We start from the raw sequence: 26,246 nt of genomic DNA, 5'->3' as shown, positions 1-26,246 counted from the left end.
TTTGGACCTAAATTTTTCGGACTCGAAAATTTTTGTCAGAAAACATGTTGGTCCAAAAAAAAATGGTCAGAAAAATTGTTGGTCAAAAAAAATTATTGCATATTGTCGGAACAAAGAGACGTCGGAACATAGAGATGTAACAATTCACACACATGGAAGCCCATCTACTGGTTAAGCTGATCTTTATGAAGAAAAAAAAACACGGGAAAGTTACTTGAAATGCAAAACCACATTCTGAAGTTCTCTGTCGTGATTTGGAACTGCATGAGAATAGCAGCTTCTGTGTAACACCTATGTAAATATGACTTATGCGGTACACAACCTGTTTGAAGAACAGACTGAGGATGAGTTGCACTACACGTTTCGTCATAATCTTACGAGGCAGTGCAACCCGACGAAGACATGGAGTTTTGATAAAAATATTCCTTCCAAAAGAGGAATGGAAAACGCCTGTCTATTTATATTTTGACTGTAATATATTGAAAATTGTAACTCCTTGCAAGTTTTTTTTTCTATAAATATTTAAATAAATTACCTTCCTCCAACCCAATGCATCTTACTATTTTACTATAAGTAATTTTTCAAGATTACAGAACTGCTGGTGGTCGATAAGATGCCTTCATGTTTTTTGGAATGGTCGGTGCCGCTTCTGCAGAATATGTTGGGTTGATTTTATCATCTTTGACTAACTTGTCAAAAACCTCACTGCAACAAAATAAAATGGAAAACGTCCCTCTTATTACCGAAAGTACTGTTAGAAAAATTTGATACTTTTGCTGTTAGTTCTTAGATTAAAGGGTGTGAAGACTCGCGCAGAAAGAAACGTCTAATGCCGGTAATCTGACCTAGTTTCGAATGATGTGTAACAGACATGGGCGGCGATCCGTACTTCTGAGTGGGGGGGGGGGGATATGACCTTGTTGACTATCTAAGCGTAGCGCCACCATGAGTTGGCGCGAAGCGTACAAGAAAATTTTGGGATTTACAAACCCTCTAGATGGCCGGAAACGGCACTTCCCGAGGTTTCCAAGCGGCATATACCCAACTTTAAAATAGGGATATCATGTCCGAAATATCTCATAATCAGGATCCAATTTTTTTTTTCTTCAATTTCTGGTGTTATTTTGGTAAATTGCCCCTGTCAATCTTGTTTCAGGCGCTACGTTAGAATGTTCGAGAGCTCTTTTATATTATTCGATGAAGAAAATGGCCTCATGCAGGCTATTATAGGCCTATACACATGCAATACACAATTACACATAGTTACATTCCTAGGTACCGATTGCTAGGGCATCCAGGTGAAACGTGTATTAAGCATTACCCTGGTAACATGAGATTCTCAGCTGTTCGAGGGAACATGTACGTGTGTAGGCCTACTAAAGGGCCTATATGAATACTATGAGGGTGCATATATGTACTATATCAATACCGTGGGCGCAATAATACATTTTGTTGTTTCTAGGTCCAATGAAGCCTACAGTCAACTATTCTTGCTTTATAAAGACGGTTTATTTGAAAAGATAATACTGTGTTTATGGTAGGCGAGATATGAAGCTAAAAAAGAGCCGTACATTCACGATGATGCATAAATGTAGGCATGAAAATATTCTTATCCCTGGCATTTGGTGGGGGGGATATGGTGTATTACATCCCCTCCACCCATTTTCATGGGGGGATATATCCCCCCCCCCCCCCAGGATCGCCGCCCATGGTAACAGAAATTTTAGACACCACCATCGATCCAAAAAAATACACACACAGCTTGCTACCGTCGGTAATTAGACTCAGTGCACAGTCAATACATGCAGCTACGGTCAATTCCGACAACACAGTGTACATAGCAGCGATGGACATCTCAGGTCTAGATAAAAGATAACAAGGTATCACGTTTCATTACTGTCTGCATTTTGTAGCGACACGAACAAAACGTCACTAGCAAGCAACGGTAAGTTAACTTTTTCAGATGGCCGCACGCGGTTTGGGGCGAGTCTTCAATGAGCTTAATTCATACCCTATTTTATCAGCGATACCATCGAAGCAATCCGGGACCAAAGCTCCTGCATCTTTCAAGGCCTGGTTCTTCACACTAGCGTCTTCCTTCTCCATATCAATACCACCTCCGGTGTGGCCGAAAAAAGCAGGCTGAACAAAAAAGTTTAAAAATAGTGTTCATCTAATTAAGTCGGCATAAAAATAAAAAAATTCCTCGGTAAATATATTCAAAGTTTATTGATCTATAGCCCTTATTCGAGATATGGTGGAATGAGGGAGACTTTCAACAAGATGAAAACATGACGAAACAAAACGTTTGTAAAATGATACATGTCGTGGACGTTCGTTTGGATATCCCTTTTAAAGTCTAAATACCTGTTTGTTGATGAAATTTCGGAAAACAAAATTCGGAAGTAGTTTCAATATTTCTTATTCTAAATACACTCTAACCAGATGGGTTTAATGGAGAAAGGCTGTCGCAATCGAAAGAAAGACATTTATTTCCTTTTGCCCTTATGGAGCGAACGATTTACCGTAAAATCACTGCGACCGCCCATATCAGCATGTTCATTACACAAATGTAAACAAAATAGTCTACACATGCGGCCCGATCAAGATTTTAACGCAATCGTATAAACTCGTATCGTCTACTTTGTTTTACCTAATTCCCTAGAGGAAACACTTGTTCAGTCATTGCAATGGAAGGAAATGACACAATTTCGCAAGCTACATCGGTAAGGCCGAGAGAAAGATACTATTCAAGAAAAGGGACCTAACACAGACTAGCCACGAAATTGAAAGTCCTAGGCCTAATGGCCGTAAAAAAAACAGAGAGATTTGATTGGAGCATGATCTGTTGGGCGGGGCTTGCGAATTTTGTTTGAGCGAATTCAGCTCAAAATAACTCAATAACTAAATAAAAAATAATGAATATTGACATGAAAATTGCATAGATAGGTGTCATTTTCATTAAGCTATTAGTGCAGTAAGCTGGAAATGTCGAGGTTTAAATTTGCCAAACAAGTACTGAGACTTTAAATTGACGCCTAACTATGATATTAAATAAGTATTCAACCCCGAAAAATATTGGCATTGCCTAAGTCTAAACAGACTGGCAGAGGCAGCAACACAAGACCTGTCATCACGAATAGATGAAATAGCTGATGGCCAATGCTTCCCTCAACTCGAGATAAAAAAATGTAGGTGTTACCTGATCTTGGAAGTGAGAAACGCTTGCACCTATACAATAAGCTATCACCGGTTTCGTTATCGACCCGTTTCTGATTGCATCACAAACCTCATATTCATCTTGTCCACCAACCTGAGGAGAACACAGGGGACAAGGTTTTATACAAAGAAGATGTATTTTGTTTCATACCACTGACAAGTCGCATAGACCTAAATTATTATGAATTTGAGCGGTTCTGTCATGAACCTGGTACATAGTATTGATATGTATGTCACAAAATACATTACCTCACCAATAAGTAGAAACATGCTAACAGCTGGGTTGTCATGGAGATATTTTATATGATCCATGAAGCCAGATCCTGTGAATCTATGGAAAGGAGAAAGAAAGAATCATTAGTGTCAAATGTGATCTTCATTTGATGAACGATCTCATGGTTTTCTCATTCATTCAAGGCTATGCGCAGGAACAGTTATAAGAAGTGACCTATGATGAGGCTGAAACATTTTATCTGGATTTTTCCTATTATTCTGAACAATTACACGAGGGCCGTGATATAATGTGTCATAGCTGTCCTGCCATTTTTAATACAGATAGGATAAGGTGGGGTAGTTGCCATTTGTTCTTGTAAACTTTGGTTTGTTATCCCACAGATACCGCGATGATATCTAAAAGTACGATTTGTTCGTTGTCCATACATAGGCAAGACATAAGAAGGAACACAAACTTGCTGTTATATATACTCCATAAATCCCTGTGTAGAAGAGGGAAAGAACGTGATGTGGGATGAGACACCATTTAAATTATATTCGCAGGGAAGTTTTTACGATTGCTAGGCATAGTTTCTTTCTCAGAGGCAGGTGAGAGAGTGGAGACAAACTTGCCTAGCAGCATAAAACTTTGATACTCGAATTTTGAACAAACCTTAGGGCAGGGTTTCCCTAACTTTATCCCCCACGAACCCCCCCCCCCCATTTTTTCGAGACGCGATCTGAGTCATTATTATATTATACATTGCTTCGTAAAAGTTCATAGTGTAATATTGTAATGAAAAAACAAGAGATTAACAAATATTTATTTGGAAACTTCAAGATCAGATCACGAATTGTATTAGGCATCGAACACCCATCACACACGATGGTATATCATGTCAAAACAGGCTAGTGACTACGTGTTTCACGCAATTTTCAAGCATGAATTTATCCTAATTTATGCTAACTTTGCTTTGTGTCGGGTAAAATGGAGGTCATCTGGAATTTCCAAATAATAATAATTACTTTGGCCAACCTTTCAGTTACTTAATTTCTCAGCTCTTTATCTTCACGACGTACTGTGATGCGTACAGCAAATACACCAAAGTCATGCGGCCTGTGTCCGTTTCATAATTCAGTTATTAATCACATGCACGGTACGGTACTACTATGGAAACAGATGCGTATGGAACGCGAAAAGAGTTCGATGGGTACGATTTTTGTACATTACTAAATTATATCAATATTATATATCAGATTTTAGTTCAACAAAGAGTACTCTAGTTTTGACTCTCAGAAACGTCTCACGAACCCCCTGGGATGGACTCACGCTACCCCTGGGGGTTCATGCACCCCAGTTAAGGAACCTCTGCCCTAGGGGAATGGTAAACCGTCGAGTCGTATGGAGAGAGTCTCTCCCACTTACCTTCCTCCACCCAGAGACAAACATAAATACAAGCCGTCCGAATTCCTAGCGATTGCAACACACAGTTCAGTTGAGAGACCACCAGATTTGGAGAGCATAACCACACTTCCTGGTCGATAGAGTTTAAGATCAACGACGTCCAACATGGGTCCTCCTATGTCGCCCAGTAGATTGCACCGGAATACGCCTGGTTTAAGAACATTCACTTGTAAACGATGCTTCGGCTGATGAAATTAAATGACATAAGGTTCTCATTTTTACAGAGTTTATATAACATACACACACCTTCTGCATGGTAAAGAATTAAGGACACCATCAATAACCAAGATTACAACTAGAAACATACAATTTTTATTTTTGTACATTCACTTTGTTAGTTTATTATTACTTGGGGACGTGCAGACCCAATTTCCTACACACCTCAACTAGGCCACGTGTTCAATATATTTTGATTTTTTTTTCGCAATTGCTTGGTCATGAAGTAAGTGGACATCTGACGAGAGACGCTAAACGAATAAGAGTAATGAAATAGAAAAAGAAAAAACACTCAACAAATACCTAATGTATTTACTCACCACTGTAGGACCGATAATCATCACGTTTTTTTGTCTGGCTAGAAGGATTAGCTCTCTGATCTGTTGAATGGGGATTTCTCCAACCATCAGGATCATTGCTCGGACCTATTTGGGAAATAAAAAACATCCATCATTCATGAATTGCGATGTTTGTTCATGCTGGGGTTTTTAGGGTAGACTTATAATGCGATTACAAAGTTCTGAGTACGAAAAAATGTACTCAAGTACTAACAGTTAGATATTTAAGTGCTGCAATGAATGGTCGCGGTGATTAGATGTAACCAACATATTTAGGCTAATTAAAAAAAATTGTTAAGTGAAGGCAGGTATATAAGAAAGGAGTGACATCAGTAACTTCAAACTTAGCAGTAAAAGTAAGCATGGAAAAGTAAGCTCACAAGTAGTGTGAATGGGTTTAAGAATGCTGTGGACAAGCACTTTAAGGATTGTAATCGGGTCTGAGTGTTTGTGTCTTCATTTTTTTCTCTCCTATAGGGTCCTTGATGGGGACTTGAGTGTCCCTCCTGATCCTTTTTTTCTACTAAACTAAACTAACAGCTCATCTTCTGGTAGAACTGTTTCTCATTCTCAGACTATTCACCTGAGGTTTCTGTAGAGCCATCCATGCCACTTTATAGGCATAAGGTCCAGGGGCTGCATTGGCTACAACACTAGCTTCGGGATGAGAATCCAGTGCACGATCCACGTCATGGAATACTACAAACGGAGTGAAGCAAAAAACAGAAATTACATCAAAATAAATTTAATTTTTCTTGCATTAACTAGCTAAGTGTGCAGCAGTTACAGATACAAGTATCTTATCAATAAGACTTTCTTCATTCATGGAATTCGAGACTCAAATTTAACCTCTAGAAATCTTTGTTTACATTAAACATTATTTGAATACCTGCTTAAACATTATCGATTCAGTTGTTTACAACGAGTATGAAAAGACAGGAACAGAGGACAAGCGAAAAATGGGTCAAATTCAAGATACAATTCGGCGCTTCTTGAAACGTCGACCATTTCTAATATGGAAACAACCAGGTAAGTCAGTGCAGGACACATTTAACATCACATTCCATTTAATATTTGTTTTAGTTCTTCAGAAAAATATATTAGAAAATGCAGATGGATGAAATTTACCTGGAATTGAAACTTTACCAGAACCCCAAGAATATTGTTCCTCCTGATGTTTACTATAGAACGAAATTAAGTCAAGTAAGTTGTAGGTTAAATTACGTAAAATTCATTTAGGACATACCCCTTGAAGCCAGGATTGTTATTTTACAAAAAGAAGTATTTTAGTATTAAACTAGAGTATATAGTCGAAATTTTAATATTGACATTTTACATGCAAATTATTCACATTCCCTAAAATATTGTATATAACTGCACAAACTTTTACCATCAGCCCATACTTCATAATTATCGTTCGGAAGTTGTTAGGAAAGGGTAATTGTGGGCAAAGTTTTTTTATGACGACTGCGTGGACTGACTTTGCGGGAGTATCTAATAACCCCAATGTCAAGCAAGCAAATCTTAACTTCGAAGGAATTTGAAGGAATTACTTTTCATAAAGGGAAAGGTTTCCAATGCAATGAAGAAAATGATGAAATTAAATTAGGCCGGTATATAAGGCGGTATAGGGCGAATGCAAATGTAACAACATTGTAACCCCAATGGAACAATATATTTTAAAAATATTTGTTGCATGCAAAGCGCATGATTTGATTACTCCTTGCCGTTTGTCAAACAAACTTGAGGAATTCCAAATGCATCTAAGATAAACAACGCACTCATTCTGTGTCCATGTCTCATTTATGTGAGCAAAAGAAAGCAGCACAGAAGTTTTGTAAATCATTTTGATTAAAGACCTACCAGCCAGGTCTTACTATAGCAGCAATCATATGTCGCTTCTTTTGACAGATGAAATCATAGTCCAGGATTCCTTGAATCGCTGGCGGGATCATCCCCACGGCAACAATCTGAAAAACAAAAACAAGGCATTAACATTGTTGCCAAACCATTAGGCCATCAACCATAGTCTAGTAATTCCACACTAAAAAGCTAGGCACAGTTTTGTCCGTACAGACTATGTGTTAGGTAAATAGTAATCCACTAAAAGGCGAAACAGCACATCTACTGACTTCTTCATAAGAAAGACAACTCTACATTGCACAGAAATTAGAAAATGGTAATGTTTTGTTACAACCTATGAGAGAGCTATACGTTCATCACAACCTTTTCGTTTAATTTTCTTGTTTAATCCTCTTGTGTTATGTTTGATCCATTACGGTCATATTTAGTTAGCCCTCTGACAAGCATACATCATAATAATGCAATATCAACAGTTATACTCCATACATGTAAAGGATATCATGAAGGCTTGAATTATATTTACATGTACCATATTAAACACAGTGAAACTTTCGCTTTGGACGAAAGTTTACTCATTGCATATACATTGTACTAATGTAGTTATCAATTGAAACCAATTGAAAATGTATATATCTTCTGACAATTCATCCCGTTTTGTTTAAAAAAAAAGAATGCATATTCAATACGAATATTAAATTAACATATTTGTTATTTCAATCGTCGACAAGTAATCATAGCAACATTTACTAAACTTACCATTGTCTCTCTTGTAAACAAAAGTTCTTCAGGACTGTTTATTTTAGGGAGGGACACTCGACCTGAATTTGATGGAATATCCATCTGATACAACAAAGATAAGATGAAGTTAATGAGACAGACTGAGTTTAGACCAAATGGGGACTTAAATTCCCCCTAGAATAAAATCAGGAATTCATCCCTCCCCACTCCCCAGTGACAGACAAAATATTAAAAAATCCTACTACAAAGTACATAAATAGATACAGGTAACATGTATATGTGTTAAGACATAACATTCCATAGCATTCGAAATTTCTTAAGTTGCAAAATATAGTACCCTCCAATTCACCAAAGTTTAAATCCTTGACCCCCACCCCACCCGTTGGATGACATAACATGGTGAATGGGTGTAATATTCAGACTTCGCTATGCTATCCACAAAGTTTCTGGACAACAAATGTAATCCATATTATAAATTCATTTCGATTACGAAGTGAACAAACAACTCGAAGAGTTATCGTTCGAACAGCTTTTTACATATATAATCTTAGTTCGGTTGGTTAGTAAAGTCTCGTTTGAAAAATTTCAAACCGAGGCCGGTACGGTTGGGGGTGTCCCTTTTGTTACAACAGAACAGAACAAAAAAATTTAATGTACAGATAAGTTTAATACAAACCGTGCGACAGATTCGAGGTTCATTCAAAGGGACGGTTTTTTGCCGTAATGCAAAATGTACTAGTTCTTTTACGGGAACGTCACCACCAAAGATGTATATCGGTATTCCTATGAAGAGATAAGGGTTACAAGATGTTTCGATGAAAATTATCGCAAAGAATGAACGTCTGAAGTTCATACTAAGTTTAAATGATTCATTAGGGTACGTTACATTCATCAATTTTTGTAACTGCAAATGATAAATATTTGTGTCTAAAGGTTCCAAAACCCTGTAAAAACAAAAGATTTTTGTGGTGTATATTAATTGCAAGTTCCCTTCAATTTATTATGCTAACCGTATTGAGATGAGGTGTTGCTCCGTTTTAACCAGTCTATAAATAAGAATAGCATGTTTCTTCTTCTCCCTTAAAAAGTAGGCTATACCTTCTAACACATTCCTTCATCCCTAACTTAATCTATTCTAGCCCGCTCACCCCTTCCCTACTACCCCCATCCCTCCCCCCCCCCCAGACAACTATCCAGTGAATTGATTCATAACAGTTTCCCCGTGAGCGCTTACCGAAGTTGAAGAGTTCATCAGGAACTTTGTCATTCTTTGAACTGACTACTCCGACGGTGGATCTAATGATTATCGAGATGTTTGCTTCCCTCATTCTTTCCTTGTATTCATCGAGAACTCTGAACATACCCTTTGAAGAAAAGAAGAAAAACGATAGATGGATGAGTTCAAGTTTGACAAACAGAAATGTTTAGTGTTGTTATTTGGAAATCACTGCGTAAACAAACGGATAAGAAGTCTATTGCACCGATTATGCAAATGTCAACATTCACAAGAAAATTTTCGCAAGATTCCATTATTTCTTCTTATTGACAAGATCTACCCAATTCCTCTTTTTCCTTCTTTATTTGTGATGTGAGCAAATGTCATCTCACACAAGCTTCTTCTATAGCTAACGATTTAAAGTGTACCTAGATGAATGTTTACACCTTTTAGTATGACCATTTCTGGCAAAACCTGCAATTCCAAGAGGAGACTCCAGTATATTCCAATCCCTCGGAACTTGTCTGTGAACTAAAGAGCACCTACCTTCACCGATCTATGAAATACGTTAACACTTCATTTCGTCTATATTTCCTTTTACCTTAAATACATGCCCCTCTTGTCAGGCCCACACCCCACCCTCACGGATTTATACTGGTTCCCCCTACAGTGGACCCCTCTGTAAAAAATATATTGCGTTCCAATGAGCTTACCTCTCCCTGCATCTTTTTTAGTTTTATCATCGTAACCACATCCAGAGCCTGACTGCCGGTAAACAAAACTTTGCCATTCTCCGACTTCTCCTGCAACATCAACTCTAGAATAGCTTTGAAAAACTCGTAAATTTCCGGAGCTGGGACTGGCCCAGAGAACTGTGAGTAACAAGCTAGTTCATCCAGGCATTCCATCTCCTTCATAGTGTCGCTAATGCAGCAAAAACAAAAGAAAGATAACGATTACATTGGCAATGAAAAATGAACAAAAATCCGTGCTGAGCTTTACTCAAAATTGGTTTAGTTCAAAATATTACGGTAACTCCCAAACCAAAGAACGATTACAATCATTTAAGATTAGATTCTAATATATTCTTTGAAACACATGTTTGTTTTTCAACGATTTATACACCATACCACCGTCTAGGTCAATAACTGAGCATTTAAGTTGTGGTTTCCCTTGGATTAACTGCTGTCGGAGGACACGAAAACCTTCCAGGAAAGCCAACACTGACGTGAGTAGGGAGGGGATTCAGACGTGCCCCCTCAATATTTGTATAGCTATGATTTTGACGCGGCGTTTTGACGCTTCGGGCCGGCAATTGCAACACTTCTGGGTCCCATTTCAGTCTGTTCATTTGATCTATTCCATTAAACTTAAAGCTGCGCCAATTAGACAAAATCACAGGACCAATGAGTTACGCTATTGGAAACCATTCTGTGTCTTTGTATGCCCAGCTGATAGAAGACTTTAAGGTTTAATACCTTACCCTAAGAGTAGCGAGATGCCTCCTCCACTAATGGCAGTCCAGATACGACCTTTCTTGTTCAACAGGGTCAGTTTCAAATTCGCGATGGAGACACGATCTATGTCACTGATTGTCTTTTCCTGTGATATGGAAGACACCACGTGATCAAATTAATAAGGTAAATTAATTATAAAACAACAAGAAAGCAAAGAATTAACTATTACATGTGTGAGTAGTATATAATTATTATATAAAATCCACAACATCAGGTGTTATTTTTTTTTTTGGTAGTTTATTTTATAATAAAACATGAAAACCAACATTTTTGTGGGAGGGGGTATTTACGGAAGAAGTTCGGTGATGGCGCAGAGGTAAAATTTGTGCAGGTTAGGCAGACAGAGGCGTGCATGGTTTGAGTGGAGTAAGGTAAGTGAGGAAGCAAGTCAATGCAATAAACAAATTAATTTGTACAAAAACACAAACATAATGGAAGAAAAAAACAAACACACTCTGCACACAGAGGCAGCGGGAGGGCTTGTTTAAGTGATATCTAAAGAAGATGGCTTCTTACTATAACAGGAGAAATTGGTTTATGGAGATCTGCCTTTAAGGCTTGATATAAATCTACATCAATGGAAGCTAGCTAACATATTTTTCTTACCAGACCGTTCATTTACGTCAGTCAGTACATTATGGTGTTTTTTTGTTAGAGGTTTATCTGAACATAAGCATCGAAACACTTTCTGTTAGAAATCTAATTCCCTGTGAGAATGAGCACCGTCGAGACCAATGCAGCCCACAAATATATATCTTGCTATAGCATACATTTCATATCTACCATACATGGTCGAGCAAATAGCGTGATGTTGAATATATGGGCCACTGTCCTATCAGCTTCGCCCCCCCCCCCCCGTTCCCACACCTCCAAGTACTATTGCGCATAACCAACAGGATCATATTAATATCAAAACGTTTTAGAGTTAAATTGTCTGATGAAAACTTACCTGCTCCAGTTGGTCCCTCCCAAGCTTCTTGGTCCAAGCAACATCGTCTCCCCATTTTACTTGACAAAGCGGCTGGGCGCTTAAGTCTAAGTTGGCAGCAAGATCTAAAACGTGAACTTTCTCCTTGACAACTGAAAATACAAGATACGGATGTCAATGAAAACTATTTTCATTTTCCCGGGAAAACGAGAAAAGAAGAAAGAGAAATTTCTAGACTTACCAAAAGGATTAATCTCCAAGTAAGTGAAGTGTAGTTCACGGTACAGACCAAATAACTCTTTGATGAAATGTGCAATCTGACTGTTGAGAAAATCCGGATAATAACAATTAATGTTAAAAACGAATTAGTTGGCTTGAAATGTCGGTCATTTTTCCCTTTTCTCTTCGGAGGGAGAAGGCAAGAGGGAGGAGGGTCAGAAAGGTAATTTTCTGACACCTCATCAAGCCGTTAAATTTAATTCTCAACATTTCGTCGCCCCAAACACTAAATTTAATTAATCACATGCAAAAGACAAAACATTTTATTGTCATTATGAAAGGTGGCTATTTAATGGCCTATATTGTCATGCGATTTTATTGTCAAATATCATTGAAAAGTTTATCAAAGTCAACAAGTCACAATGCTGCATGTTTTCTTAAAAAGCTTGCTCATCGCACCCTTCCTTAGCCTAGCTACTTGACAGATCCAATGTGTACCTTTTTTGCCTCTTTGGCACTCCAAGAAGTAAGGCATGCTGAATCTCCTCTTCTTTGACAGTTCGGTTTAAGGGAATTCGAACATGTGACCCCTGTGAAAGAAGAATAGTAATATAGTAGTCATCCCACACTTGTATGTTGCTGCATCACATAGGGGATACCATCACAACTTCCCCTACCTTATAATTACAGTTGAGATAACTGTAAAGGCATATCCGAAAGAAAACACATTTCTTTATGAACAAAACAATGCAATTCCTTCTAATATATCCTTTGATAACAAGACGATTTTCTATCGGATCTACAGACTACGATGTGCATTATTGAACGACTTTCCAAGTTTGCTAATATACATGTTTCCTACATGTGATAAAGTTTAGTGCTCTATTTATACAAAAGCGTACATAGGCGTGCATATAAATAAGCACGTATGTGTGCGTGTGTATGTGTGTTTGTATGCAGGTGCGTATCCAGGGGGGGGCGTTGGGGGCGCGCGCCCCCCGGGTAAGAAAAAGAGGAGAGAAAAAAAAGAGAAAAAAAAAGGAAAAAAGAGGGGAAAAAAGAGGAGGAGGAGAGGAAGGAAGGGAAAAGAAAAAGAAGAAAGAGAGAAGAAGGAGAAAAGGAGGGAGTAAAAGAAAAACGCGAAGACACCGGGGAGAGAAAGAGGAACAGTGACATCAGGGTAGCCAGTGACGGATCAATGATTTCGTAAAAGTGTGACTCACCCTACCCCTTACACCGACAACTCCATTTTTTGACGTTTCCATTTTCCTCTCTCACTAATGATCTATATATGTACTATATATGGTTTATCATAACGCGTGTGTAGAATTGTGCTATGAAACCAACTGTGGCTGGTCTCGAACTCGACCGTGTCGTCGGGGAACATGACGCATTTTGGGATGGGGGCGACCGCCCGCCCCCCCCCATTCAGCATTGTTTTTAAATGATATCGCTAAGTAATTTCAAAATAGAAAGTGCTTAGAGGCAACTTACAAGGCCTGGGAAGTGTCATTTCCAGCGATCTGGGAGACATTTTCGGCCAAAATTTGCTTGTACGCTTCGCACTAACAAATGGTCCTGGGTAGTGCCATTTCCAGCGATCTGGGAGGCATTTTCGGCCAAAATTTTCTTGTACGCTTCGCGCCAACCTATGGTGGCGCTACGCTTAGATAATTTGCCTACAGGCTTCGCCCCTCCCTTGGCAAATTCCTCGCTACGCGCCTGTTCGAATTTGTAACGCAAACAGCAGATATCACATCATATCAGTGAGCATGAAAATGGCGTTCCAGGATGAAAAGCCTCAAAACTGTCCGACTTGCCTGAAAAAATAACCAAAAATTTTCGCGCGCTAAGCGCGCGTTCAACGTGTTCATGTCAATATCATATAAGCAAGCATCGATTATTACATCGCATGCCATCATGTACCGTACGGTCCGTTCAAATTGCGCAGTATTTCGCGGGATGCTAATGTAAACAACGACATGTCTCATGTAGATGTATAAAAAGCATGGAGGTCCAATTATGTCAAAACTCTCTTTTACATTAGTAATGGCGAATTAGGGGCTGCACCCCCGCCGCGCAGTGGCGGAGCGTCCATACGGTCGGGGGGGGGGGGGTGGATGCCCCCCTGACGGACTCAAATGGACTGCTGGCGCCTTTTTCAGCTCTTTACCACTTTTTACTTATTCTAGATTATTAACTTTTTTATTGCGCTCTCATCTACTTATTGACATTTCTCACATTTTGTTGGTGTAATTTGGCGATGGCACCTTATTCTTCGTTTATCTGCAAATTAGCCAGGCCCGGAAAGGGTCATTTCCGGCGATCTAGGGAGTGTATTTATTCAAAAATTTTCTGTACGCTACGCGCCAACCAGTGGTGGCGCTCCGCTTAGATAGTGTCGAAAGCGCTCCTACAGACCATTCTCGCCACTCCTGACCAATACCCCTAGCTCCGCCACTGCCGCCGCGCCTCCTACGCCTATGTGTGTAGTGTTCGGTTGAAGGAAATATCTGCTATTTTTTCATTTCCTTCAACCAAGTTTTATAATAGCCGTTATAAGAGGTTTTAATGTTTGTACACCAATAAATTAACTGTGTCGGAATTTTAGAAAATTTCTGACCAACATTCTGCATCACACTTCCCTCTACTCGTGCAATTTTGACCGGTCTGTTAGGGGTTGAAGGAAGTTTTTCTATATTGGTTGTCCATAGATGAAATTTTGTACAAGATTATGGGTATGTTTTCAAGTCAGTTTATTCACGAGAAATGTGAATTTTCAAATTCTGAACAAATATGGGGCTTAAAACCTTGAAAAGTGGGGCTGACGGGTATTGTGGGCCGCGACGTAGAATCACCTACAAAAGCAAAGACCCACAGGAGATGCCATCAGGTCGAACATGATGTGTGCCGGGTTGACAAACTTCAAAAAGGTTATGGATGGAAAAAAAAAACTATTAGGAAGTACCTGGTTCTCAGGCAAAAAGTGTACATCTGGTTGGTCATTTCAAGCCCGAGAAGTGCCGTTTCCGGTGATCTGGGGGGGTTTCAAAACAAGAAATTTTCTTGTACGCTGCGCGCCAACCGATGGTGGCGCTCCGCTTAGATAGTAATTCGCGCCCCCCGGGTTGGAAAATCCTGGATACGCGCCTGGTATGTATGTATGTATGAAACAATAAACGAACAGACGAACGAACGAACGAATCAATCATCATTTGGCCTATCACCACGTTAGAGCAATTTGTTAGCCACCGCCAATATTCATGAACAATTGCTTTTTGTTTGTTTAAATTGCATATAAGCAATCCAACATATAACTTACGTCATCACACATATGCTTAGGCCTTCAGCCTTTCTTTTACAACGGGCATTCAGTCCCACTAGAAGGATGGTGCTTACTGAGATGATAAAAACAATTTTCAGAACCCAGTAACTCACAAAAGTAAAAAATTGTATACCTTCTCGTCAATATCGCCGATATTAACGCCGCCTTCATTATGAAAGAGAATGACGTCATGCTCCAACTCCGTGTATATTGCTAGGTACCTCTCTTCCTTCTCCTCGTGCTCAAAAAATGGCTCCAACAGAAACTGTTGCAGATGCTTATACAATGAATCCTAGAAACGTAATTGTATATCAAATAAACCATTTTACCATAACATCATATGCAGCTGATACAATAATGGAACAACGGTTTAATCAAAACTCATTTCTCAAACTGTTCATATTTCGCAAAAAAAAAACATAAAAAGAGGCATATTCCAATTAGTTGAAGATTAACGTCGATTAGCCAAGTATCTGGGTGCGAAATGAATTTTCTTTTCTATCAGAGCTTTTCAGAAGTTCTTCAGTAAGTTTAAATGCTTAATTACAATCAACAATAGTTTCTATTGTATACATATACACTTTTTTGGAGGTTCGCACAATCTTATCATTAAGATTTATTCCTGCTTATAATCAGCGGGAAATTGTATTAAAATTAAAAATTTGTAACAATTTAGTTCAACATCATCTTACTATACATGCAGCGATAGCAAACGCCGTGCAGAATTATAGTTGTGTAATAGCATGGGGTAGTCCCAATATGCGCCCAGCGAAATGTTTCAATCATGTCGATGAAAAAACCAATCCGCCCATGCTATATACCCAACCCTGCAAAATCGGCTCAATGTAGGTACCGTATATAGTAGAGGTTCTTTCTGGCCCTTTGCTTCCAACCAGTTTTTATTTTCCTGCTCCTCTTGTGTACTTTTTATGTGACCCGCCCCGCGGGAACCAAAACGTCACGGCCACACGGCACTGAAACCCATTATCCTCGTGTGTACAGTGAACTGTATAGAATATCGTGGTATGCAGCACGGAACGGATAACGGAGAACTTATCCTTGGTTGATCTCCAACAATGATTACATGCCTAGCTATTTTGTTTAACAATACCACACAGTGGTTAAGGAATTTTCAGTTTTTACCTCAGCATGTTTAAGTCAACAATGGAAAGAAATTACAAATCAAAGAGTTGGTATTGTCATGTAAATTAGCCTGAAAGTGATTTCCATCTTATTAATCGTGGGGATTTATCCAACAGAAGATGTATTTCCTTGAGCATAAGAACGAGGCACTTCACGTATATTCTTCATAAGAACACCGTGTGTATTTGATTTTTAATGACGTAAAAAAGAATATATATTTACTCAATCATTTTTACGAGCACTTTTTTCCACAATAATACAGTATTTACCATTTTCTTCTAGAAGCAATTTAAGTATACCACTAAATATGAGCGGCGTATAACGCAATGAGGGAGGGGTGGAGTGGGGAATTGAGAGCTGGGCGAAGTCCATGCATGGTTCGGGACCGCAGGGGCCCTGAGTCTAAAGCAACTTACGGTGCACACATCAGTACAATGTGATGTGTGTCTGTTAGTCCCATCATTGATTCATTAATCATCCTTTATTTATAACAACAAAATCACTCGCAAAGTCGGCCTGAAGTTTACTGATTTTGAAAGACAACAAAATGTTATTAGCAAGAATAAACACTTCCTATACTAGGCTACAATGACCATCACAAACTTACATGTGTTTAAACAAGCTCTGGCAACTTCACACGTGATGACAAGTAAAACTCTAAAACAAAACCCACATAAACAAGTGTGGTATGAACTTTCGGTTTTGGAGCCAATTTCAAAAGGTAAAATCACATGTTTTCCTACGTGCCTAAACCATGTCAAAACTCGTGGAGATTGACACGAGATGTGGCAAAGTGTGAAAATGTGTGTTTTCTACCTGTGGTAATCCCGAGACGAATCAAGCCAAAATAATTGGAAATGAAAAATTCTGTATTCCACAAAAAAAACCTCGCCAGTATATGACTACACACATTTCCACGCATGGGACTTCTTGCCCCGGGGTTGTCACAGATTCCTGTGCCACCCTGTCTTCTGTGAGATAACACTTTTTCCCATGAGACACCTCGTGGTAATGTGCGACAATGAGTGAAAATTGGCAAATCTGTCTTAATCTGTGTCCAAATCACACTTTTTTTACGGGGGAAAAACCCTGTGGTTTTCAGTGTAAGCACACGTTTCCAGCCGTAATTTTGGAACCAGTGCTTTTTCTTTGTAAGGGTCAATGATTTCTCTAACCACTTTGTATTTCTAGTGCATACTTTCTGAAATATTGCATTAGTATACTGGCCACTGGACATATATACGGTGTGTATTGAAGCTTTTACTCATTAGCTTAAACAACAGAAATTACAATTAAGTTCCTGTTTGAGCCATCTGGAAGCCATATGCTGTTTTAACCTGATAATAAGTTACAGAACGTATAACGAGAGAGCTGGTTTGAAGCAATATGGCGCCAATAAATAAAATGCTTTGAAAAAAGTGCCAGCACATATTTGAAAAGTATTGACATTAACGTTTATTAACTTCCTGTAGACAAAATCAACTTAAAGGTATGCTGTATTGGCCCTAAATATGCTAGAAATTCAAATATGGTCACCTTTGGTCAAATTCTGCAGTCATCTTGTGTGTTCCTTAAAAATGTATGAGAACATTTTGGAGAGTAAAGACCTCCAGGAAAGTACTTTTTGAAAACTTCTAACAATTATATCATGCTATAATTAGGGGACTATACTGACTACCTTTAATGGATGTTGTCAGGCACAACCTTACTTCTGATATTTTTACAAACGGCTAAAACTGCAATGCTGTCAGTCCTAAAATGTATTTCTATAAGAATTTTAATTCTTGAGGAATGACCCGTTAACCATCCGATGTCCATCAATTATAAAGCGACTGGACTACTTAGTCTAAAACACATATAGAGCAACTCCCCCAAATAGAACACAAAACTCAATAGGACAAGATGAGTTTCATGTCATCAATTACCAATTCTACAATTTTTCAACTTGGACAACTGGTGTTGTAAGCCATCCAAGTGTGCTCTCACGTTGTCTATATGATGTTAAAAGGACATGGTTTCGTTGAGATATGACGATTTCTAGAAACAATGGTTTAACATTCATTTTCATACCTGCATCGAGGAACCGACGTCATGGTAAAGCTAGCCTTAAAGGAGCATTCCGCAGATTTAGCATAATATAAAGCTCAACATCTTGAAATCTTGAAATCCAGAATGGCTATAGATATTTTACAAGCACTCATTTCTCAATTTGTCTTTGACCTGTCAAGACCGAACTTGTGCCTAAAGTCATTATAATATGTTTGAACAGATCTGTTCTATTCTATTCTATTGTTGTTGTTTTTTGGGGTTTTTTATATTATAGAGATATTCTGGTGGCTGAAATTGGTTGTTTAATGAAATAATCGTTGCTGGATTTTTTTTTGCAACTGTAGATCAAAAGTCACATCTTCATAGCCTTTTTGTAAGACGAAGATATGGGTATTTTATTTAATTCCTTTTTCCTTATTTTTTGTGATTTTATTTTTGGTAAACTTAATATTTCCTATTTCAAAAAAAAAATGTTAAATTGGTTGCCATTACAGTGCCCCTTTAACGTCGGGGAGAGGTTATGGTATTCACAAGGGGTGTGCATACGATTTCATAAGAGGGGAAGGGGGATTACGAATTCCCCGACTGATAAGGGTTGGGGCATTAACTTTTATGGAGGGCCAAAGGCGAATCAAGGATGTTATGAGCCCTGTGGTCATTGAAGCCGATTCCCTGGCTGAACCATTTTGCTCCAACATTCGACAGTGGAGATGGGGCCATAGCTTCCTTAGTCGTTGTGTTTATATACAATATCAACGTTAATAGGTATTATACTGAAATGATACCTACAGGTTATTTGAAACAGAGTGACTCGGTCGAAAACCCACTTTGACAATCATCATTACACTAAAAAATATTTATCGTTATATTTAGCTCCACTTTGAGGCATATCTAGCAAAGTGACACATCATACTGATCATCTTCGCATTCAGTTTTACTATTGTGATACTATGTAGATCGCCCACCTCCTCACTCCCCCACACCACCCTGCCCCCCTGCCCCACCCTCCCCTCCCCTCCCCCGACAAATCACCTCCACTCTACTCATGAAAAAACCTACTTTGTTGTCTTCAGTGATATCTTTTATCCACTCCAGGGCGCCATTAAGATCAACATCAAGCTTAATCAAACCTTCAGAACCTCGTCTCTTTACTCCCTGATCTGGTTTGACCACCAGCCGCTGAAAATAATATAATAATATTGAAATCGATATACGTATCATGCACTTGTTATATTTATTCTTTTTATTAGGGGGGGGGGGCTCTTTTTGTCTTTATCTGCTTATTGTCGAAGCAAACTTCAACATAGCGGCAATCCCAATACATGCTAAACAGTTCCATTTTGCTTTTATTGCTTTTTTAGATGTGAAACCCAACTGTTCTGGGGCAATTTCTTGAAAACACCACACCGTAATTTCTTGAAAACACCAAACCGTATGACAAGGACAAAATTGAAATTTTAAGCACCTTTTATAGTGAACTGTTGTCAAACTTTCAAACGAGGTGGCGGAACTTGGGAAGATTTAACCTCACGTGAGTGAGGGAGGGAGGGAGGGAGGGAGGGAGGGAGGGAGGGAGGGAGGGAGGGAGGGAGGGAGGGAGGGAGGGAGGGAGGGAGGGAGGGAGGGAGGGAGGGAGGGAGGGAGGGAGGGAGGGAGGGAGGGAGGGAGGGAGGGAGGGAGGGAGGGAGGGAGGGAGGGAGGGAGGGAGGGAGGGAGGGAGGGAGGGAGGGAGGGAGGGAGGGAGGGAGGGAGGGAGGGAGGGAGGGAGGGAGGGAGGGAGGGAGGGAGGGAGGGAGGGAGGGAGGGAGGGAGGGAGGGAGGGAGGGAGGGAGGGAGGGAGGGAGGGAGGGAGGGAGGGAGGGAGGGAGGGAGGGAGGGAGGGAGGGAGGGAGGGAGGGAGGGAGGGAGGGAGGGAGGGAGGGAGGGAGGGAGGGAGGGAGGGAGGGAGGGAGGGAGGGAGGGAGGGAGGGAGGGAGGGAGGGAGGGAGGGAGGGAGGGAGGGAGGGAGGGAGGGAGGGAGGGAGGGAGGGAGGGAGGGAGGGAGGGAGGGAGGGAGGGAGGGAGGGAGGGAGGGAGGGAGGGAGGGAGGGAGGGAGGGAGGGAGGGAGGGAGGGGGTACATAAACTTTATAACAAAAACAGGCACTTATGAGGTATTTTAAAGACAGGTGGAACGGTGATCTTGATCCGGTAAATTCTCAATTTTCTTTTTGCCAGTCGCACATTATCACTAGTATACATAATGCCATTTTGTGCGTTTTCGAAGAATTAAGCCGAATGCAATAACGATTCAAGAAGCCCATCAATAACTGTGCACCCCCCCCGCCCGGGGTGGAGGGTTTCTAGTTGTACAGAAGTGATAAGTGGAATATGCAGTGGCGTATCAACAATCTCATTCGAGGCACAGAGAGAGCATTTTGGCGTGCTGGAAAATAAAAGTAATTACCCTAAAATAAAATTGAAAGTAAAGTAACAAAATATTGAAAATAATATCTTACCGTGTTGCTAATCCATGGGTATTTCTCAGTGAGCTCTGATGAACTCGTCCATTTTGTTACAGCCACACACTGAGGGTCCGCAATTAATCCATGTAAATATTGATGCAGTAATTGTTTGCCGTAAGTTTCTCTTAAACTCCCAGAAATCGACATTTTTTATTTACTGCCCAGATCGAAAAGTAATATATATGGTAGACAAAAAAGACCAAAAGAATTGATTGGTTTCAGTCAGCCGTGTATTGCAAGAACCAAATAAAAATAAAGATTATTGCGGTATTTTGTAAGGCAAAATTAGTAATATCACTGTTCTGTGAATAAAAAATTTAGGGCAAGCTCGACTGCAAGGAATGCTTGCGAATAATCAATTAGTATTATTTTAATATTCGGGATTCAATATATCTATTCTGTCCAGTTTGTGTAGTTATTATCTTCTGAAACAAGAAAAGTACTTGCAATGTTTATATAGGCCATATGGACATGTTTGCAAAGTGGTTAACGTTTAGTGCTTATAAGCCTATCTACATAAGACACGATCAAACATATGTGCGGGTAGGTGAATATATGCCACATGTATTGTAATGTGTGTAGATATTATTGACTGTCTGTGTATGTATGTTTGTATATATATATGTATATATATATATATATATATATATATAGATATATATATATAGATATATATATATATATAGATATATATATAATTTTAAATGCAAAGATATTTTCTTTGAAACAAATATACCGTTTTTCATTCCAAGTTTATACAAGAGTTGTGCAAAGAATGAACTTGGTAAGGATTATAGAACCAGAAATGAAAGCATTCTGACACTTTAGCAAAAAAATATATAAAATAATAAACCAAAGAAACAAACAAGGAAACATATTAACAAACAACTCATATGAGCAAAATACAACACTTGAAATAAAAATAATTAAACGATGAGACATAATTAAGATGAAAAGATATTTTCTTAAGAACAAAAATTGTCTAATTCATTCCTTTTTTTTTACAAATAAACAACATTTTGTAACAGATGAGACATTCATAGATCGATTAAACCAATGACAAATGGTCCAATCTTCCTGGTTCAAACAAAACTTTTGGCTAGATTGAATAATTGCAACGTTAACTTATTTCAGCTGGAAATATTCGCAAGTATAAAATAAAGTGAAAAACACACAAGAATCAAAGTATTCCATTTAATTCTGTTCATAGCTATAGTTAGACTACATATCTGCTCCATTTCGCCTGAAAGTTGAGGCCAACATACTTAAAGAAATCTTATTTTAAGATAAGTAAAAAAAAACTAGTGATGTAAAAACCATTTTCATTTCAGATATTTTTCAGTACCAAACTTCCGTCATAATTCATATAGAGTCAAAAGTAACATTTTTTAAAAACAAAATTAATTTTTTTGTATGAAAACCAATTTGAGAGAATTAGAAAAAGAGTAGGAAATATATGTTCAAATTGAAGGAGAGTGTATCATACGAGGTTTTTAGGTTATGCATATCAATATTTGCATCAGCAAGAAACAAATGAGTCTAGTAGTACTTAGTAGCTAGAACCTTTGTCCTTGGCGATCCATGCTGTTATGTCCCATAAACATCCCATATATCCCCCAAAAAGCCCCAAAGCACCCAAATTTGCCCAATTCAATTTCAATTCATTGCACATTGACTGCAATATAAAGTAACCAAAGGCACGCATAAATTGATCAAAACTAAGGACACAAATCACTTTGTCACAGGGAGACAATTTTACTTTCAGATTCCATCAGAAACATTGTTTACCAGTCAAACCATATTGTCTTCCGTTTTACCCGGCTAGCACCTACAAACCATAAAACTTTTGGCGAGACATTTTGGATTATTACCCACAGTTTGGAAGAGCATTGACGAACATGATTATGCATTGACAAACATGATTATGCATTGACAAACATGATTATGCATTGACAAACATGATTATGCATTGACAAACATGATTATAATCCTCCGCAGTTACAGTACTTGGTCAAACTCATAAACCTTGTATGCTTTCCTTTCCTGTTAATGTCGAACCAGCAGTAGTCAAGATTATAAATAACGAAGAAGTGATTACTGTTGTCTAAATCAGTGTTGCGTAGGTGATGGAAATGAATACTAAAAGATGGAGATGATAAATTGCAATTTAATTTATGATTTCACATTACAGGTTGATGCCAGTACCTTGTCTTCTTATGACCTGAGTTCTTGCCGAGGTGTATCAGGTCTTAAAATTTTTATTCTGAGTCATAACGTAATTCGACGGTATCTCTCTTTGTTGTAAAGTTAGTAGATACATAAATGTTGAATTTAAGAAAGAAAAAAAACTAAATGCAGAAAAAATAAGAAAAATTTGTAGAATGTAAATCAAAGGTATTATAAAAAGTATTAAAAGGTCACAAAGCTTGTGTCAATGAGGTAAATTTCAACAGCTGGCTGGCGGGAGGTACTTTGGTTTCATATTCGCAGGAATCTTTGGTGGCACCGACTGATCCTGGGGAGTCACTTTTCCTTCAGCTTTTAATTTCTCAAACACTTCTCTACAAGAATTAAAATCAAAATATATTTCTGGTTATTTGATGAAAAGCTCAGCCACTTTAAATCTTTCCCACTCTGTGTGTATTAGTTTGTCCCATTCCCCCCACCCCCTATACCCACCCCCTCCCCTATCCCCAACATCCCCAATCCCCCAACCATCCCCAATCCTCCAACCATCCCCACTGTCCCACAACCCTGCCGCAATTCATCATCTTCTATTTTTTAAATTCTGTTATTCGTCAAATTATTATCGTTATTGACTGGTCAATCATTTCTTGTGTTGTAAAATAATGTAGAAGCTATTGCATGTTTGTGTTGGTTTCAAACAAAACCGCTTTGAGACATACTTCACACCATTGACAACATTGAACAAGCACAAATGATGAAAATGTGGTACAAGCAAAACAAAATTTAAAGGGAATCCAGCCAGAAAATTGCCATATTTTACAATAATGTTAATATTCACATATATATATATATATATATATATATATATATATATATATATATATCTTTATATAGGGAACAAAAGAAACAATAGCATCCAAACAATAAAAAAAAAATTATTTCATCAAGTTTCTACAAACACACTAAGATGGCCATCAACCATTCACGCCTTTTTTTTTTGCAAGACTTGCCGATCAGATAACAGCTGGCAGATTTTCAAAACATTGCACTATTTACTATTCGACAGTAGAAAAACAGCTGTTCCCATCTCAGCCTCAAGCCTTTGCTTGCTGACTTGAAGAACAGAAACAGCCAGGCTTCTCAAATTAATTAATTTAGACTTTCAGCAGTGGTGGAGATCAGCCGTTGTCAAACCAAAGGAGGATGTGAAGATTAAGATTAAGTAACTTGGATTAAGTCTGGATTAAGTGGATTCAGGATTGGCGACAAATGGAAGAATTACGAATAAAACAATCAATATTGTTTATTTTATTTGCTGAAAATTCAGAAAAGTATTCTTTAATTTTTGGAATTGGGAATTGGGAATTAAATTAATTAAATGATACAGTAGGGCAATTTTTGTGATGATTTGGTTTACATATTTGATATTTTTATTTGATATTTTATATGATATCCTATCATCTTAACTTTTTTCTTTTCCTTTTACATTAGTTATTCTCCCTGTTAACATATTTTATGACTCCTCTTTATGAATTTTATTTTTTACTATATATTTGACATTTTTTTACTCAAAATCCCACAAAAGTATGGTGCTTTACCTTGAATGCACAATTTTTTCTTTTCAAAAATGAAGGGGAAAATCATGTGAATAAAGAGCCTGAAGTACCTACTGGAATTTTCATGTTGTTGTTATTTATGTGTGATTCCTACAAAATTGAGAAAGTGTCTGCTGGAAGATAGTCGTAGATTAATATATTCACTTTATATATTAAAGTGTTTGCTGATGAATATCAGAAAACAAGTTCCGAAGTAGATTCAATGTTTCTTATTCTAAATGCACTCAGACCAAGTGGGTTTAATGGACATAAGCTGTCACAATCAAAAGAAATTTATTTTCTGTTTGTCTTTTGGCGCTAACGATTTACCGTAAAATCCCTGCGACCGCCCATGTCAGCATGTTCATTTAAAACACAAATGTAAACAAAATAGTCTACACATGCAGCCCGACCAAGATTTTAACCCCGTCCTATACTTCTATCATCCACTTTTTGCAATTCCACGGAGGAAACATTTTAGAACACCTGTTTATTCATTGCAATGGAATGAAATGACACAATATCGCAGGCTACGTCGGTAAGAACGAGAGAAAGACAGGCTAGCCACAAAAGTGAAAGTAAGCCTAGGCCTAACGTTCATAAACAAAAAAAAAAGATTTGATTGGCGCATGATCTGTTGGGTGGGGCTTGCGAATTTTGATTGCAGTTTGTAGAATCTACGGACTTGTTAATAAATCTGGCGAATTTTATTCACCTCAACATTTTTAACGAGAGATAACTCAATAAATATAATGAGTATTAATATGGAAATTGCATAGAATGGTGTCATTTTCACTGAATTTTTAGTGCAGCAATCTCGAAAGGTCGAAGCTTAAATTTGACTTACACGTACTACGTAATATTCAGATTAGTGAAATCATGTGTAGGGCTGTTTGTTTTAGTCTGATCAAGTGCAACCTAATTTTGTATAATACCTGGTAGGTTTTGCTCCTAATTGCAAACAACTGCTTTAAGAGTTGCTTCAGTGGAGAGATATGCTGCAATCACCCTCTTAACCCCCATCCCCCCCCATCCACACCCCCCCAACCCACACCCCATCCCTGCTTGCCCCTCCTAGTTACAAAACCAATGCAAGCTCTACTAATGTTCAAATTGTACTAACTATCTGAAATACGATAAGAAAGCTTACCTCATTTTATCCGCGATATCATCAAATGTGTCTGCAATGACTGCTCCCGCCTCTCTCAAGGCCTCGGTTTTCATCTCAGCTGCCTCTCTCCTGATGTCCATACCTCCACCAGTGTGTCCAAAGAAAGCAGGCTAGGTGTGACAGGAGAGAAGAAAACAAAAAATTTATACATTGCCTGTCTTCTGACTAATGGAGCAGTGAATTTTATTTTATTTTGAAACCTTCACCACGACCATTAATGTTAAAATCATGAAATTCTTTCAGAAATGACACAATATTTTCAACACTGTTTTATAGGTGTTTTTCTTTCTATCATGTTAGTTATGCTGCCAAGTTCTGTTATTATTTATCTGTGCATCAGA

The 26,246-nt window shown here is 38.4% G+C and overlaps 2 protein-coding genes across 4 annotated transcripts in view; both read right to left on the bottom strand.

Annotated features, from left to right (window-relative positions):
• Positions 1–98: 98 nt before the first annotated feature.
• Positions 99–21,099, bottom strand: LOC139964276 (ATP-citrate synthase-like). Of its 3 annotated transcripts, XM_071965747.1 has the most exons (20): positions 20,947–21,099; positions 19,509–19,628; positions 15,391–15,549; positions 12,431–12,522; positions 11,955–12,034; positions 11,735–11,865; positions 10,752–10,870; positions 9,982–10,192; positions 9,287–9,416; positions 8,729–8,835; positions 8,071–8,154; positions 7,315–7,421; positions 6,580–6,632; positions 6,035–6,150; positions 5,434–5,538; positions 4,859–5,082; positions 3,469–3,550; positions 3,203–3,313; positions 2,012–2,142; positions 99–705 (listed from the first exon to the last, which is right to left on the bottom strand). In XM_071965747.1, the coding sequence occupies exons 1-20, from the start codon at positions 21,097–21,099 to the stop codon at positions 588–590; spliced, it is 2,433 nt and encodes an 810-aa protein (XP_071821848.1). In that variant the 3' UTR covers positions 99–587. The 3 variants fall into 3 exon arrangements, with proteins under 3 accessions (XP_071821848.1, XP_071821849.1, XP_071821850.1); XM_071965748.1 differs by lacking the exons at positions 19,509–19,628; positions 20,947–21,099 and adding an exon at positions 16,111–16,259 and having other exon boundaries at positions 11,955–12,036; positions 12,432–12,522; XM_071965749.1 differs by lacking the exons at positions 19,509–19,628; positions 20,947–21,099 and adding an exon at positions 15,950–16,062 and having other exon boundaries at positions 11,955–12,036; positions 12,432–12,522.
• Positions 21,100–21,219: 120 nt separating this feature from the next.
• LOC139964275 (ATP-citrate synthase-like) overlaps positions 21,220–26,246 on the bottom strand; it is a 30,996-nt gene continuing 25,969 nt past the window's right edge. The window contains exons 19-20 of the mRNA XM_071965746.1: positions 25,885–26,015; positions 21,220–23,513 (exon numbers count right to left, since the gene is read on the bottom strand). Of these exons, the coding sequence (XP_071821847.1) occupies positions 23,399–23,513; positions 25,885–26,015 (246 nt within the window). The 3' untranslated portion in view covers positions 21,220–23,398. The remainder of the gene's footprint in view (positions 23,514–25,884; positions 26,016–26,246) is intronic.

Source organism: Apostichopus japonicus, chromosome 22 (assembly GCF_037975245.1).
Source record: "Apostichopus japonicus isolate 1M-3 chromosome 22, ASM3797524v1, whole genome shotgun sequence".
Lineage (NCBI taxonomy): Eukaryota > Metazoa > Echinodermata > Holothuroidea > Aspidochirotida > Stichopodidae > Apostichopus > Apostichopus japonicus.
Note: the sequence above shows the minus strand (reverse complement) of the source record. Positions and strands in the feature narration are given on the sequence as shown.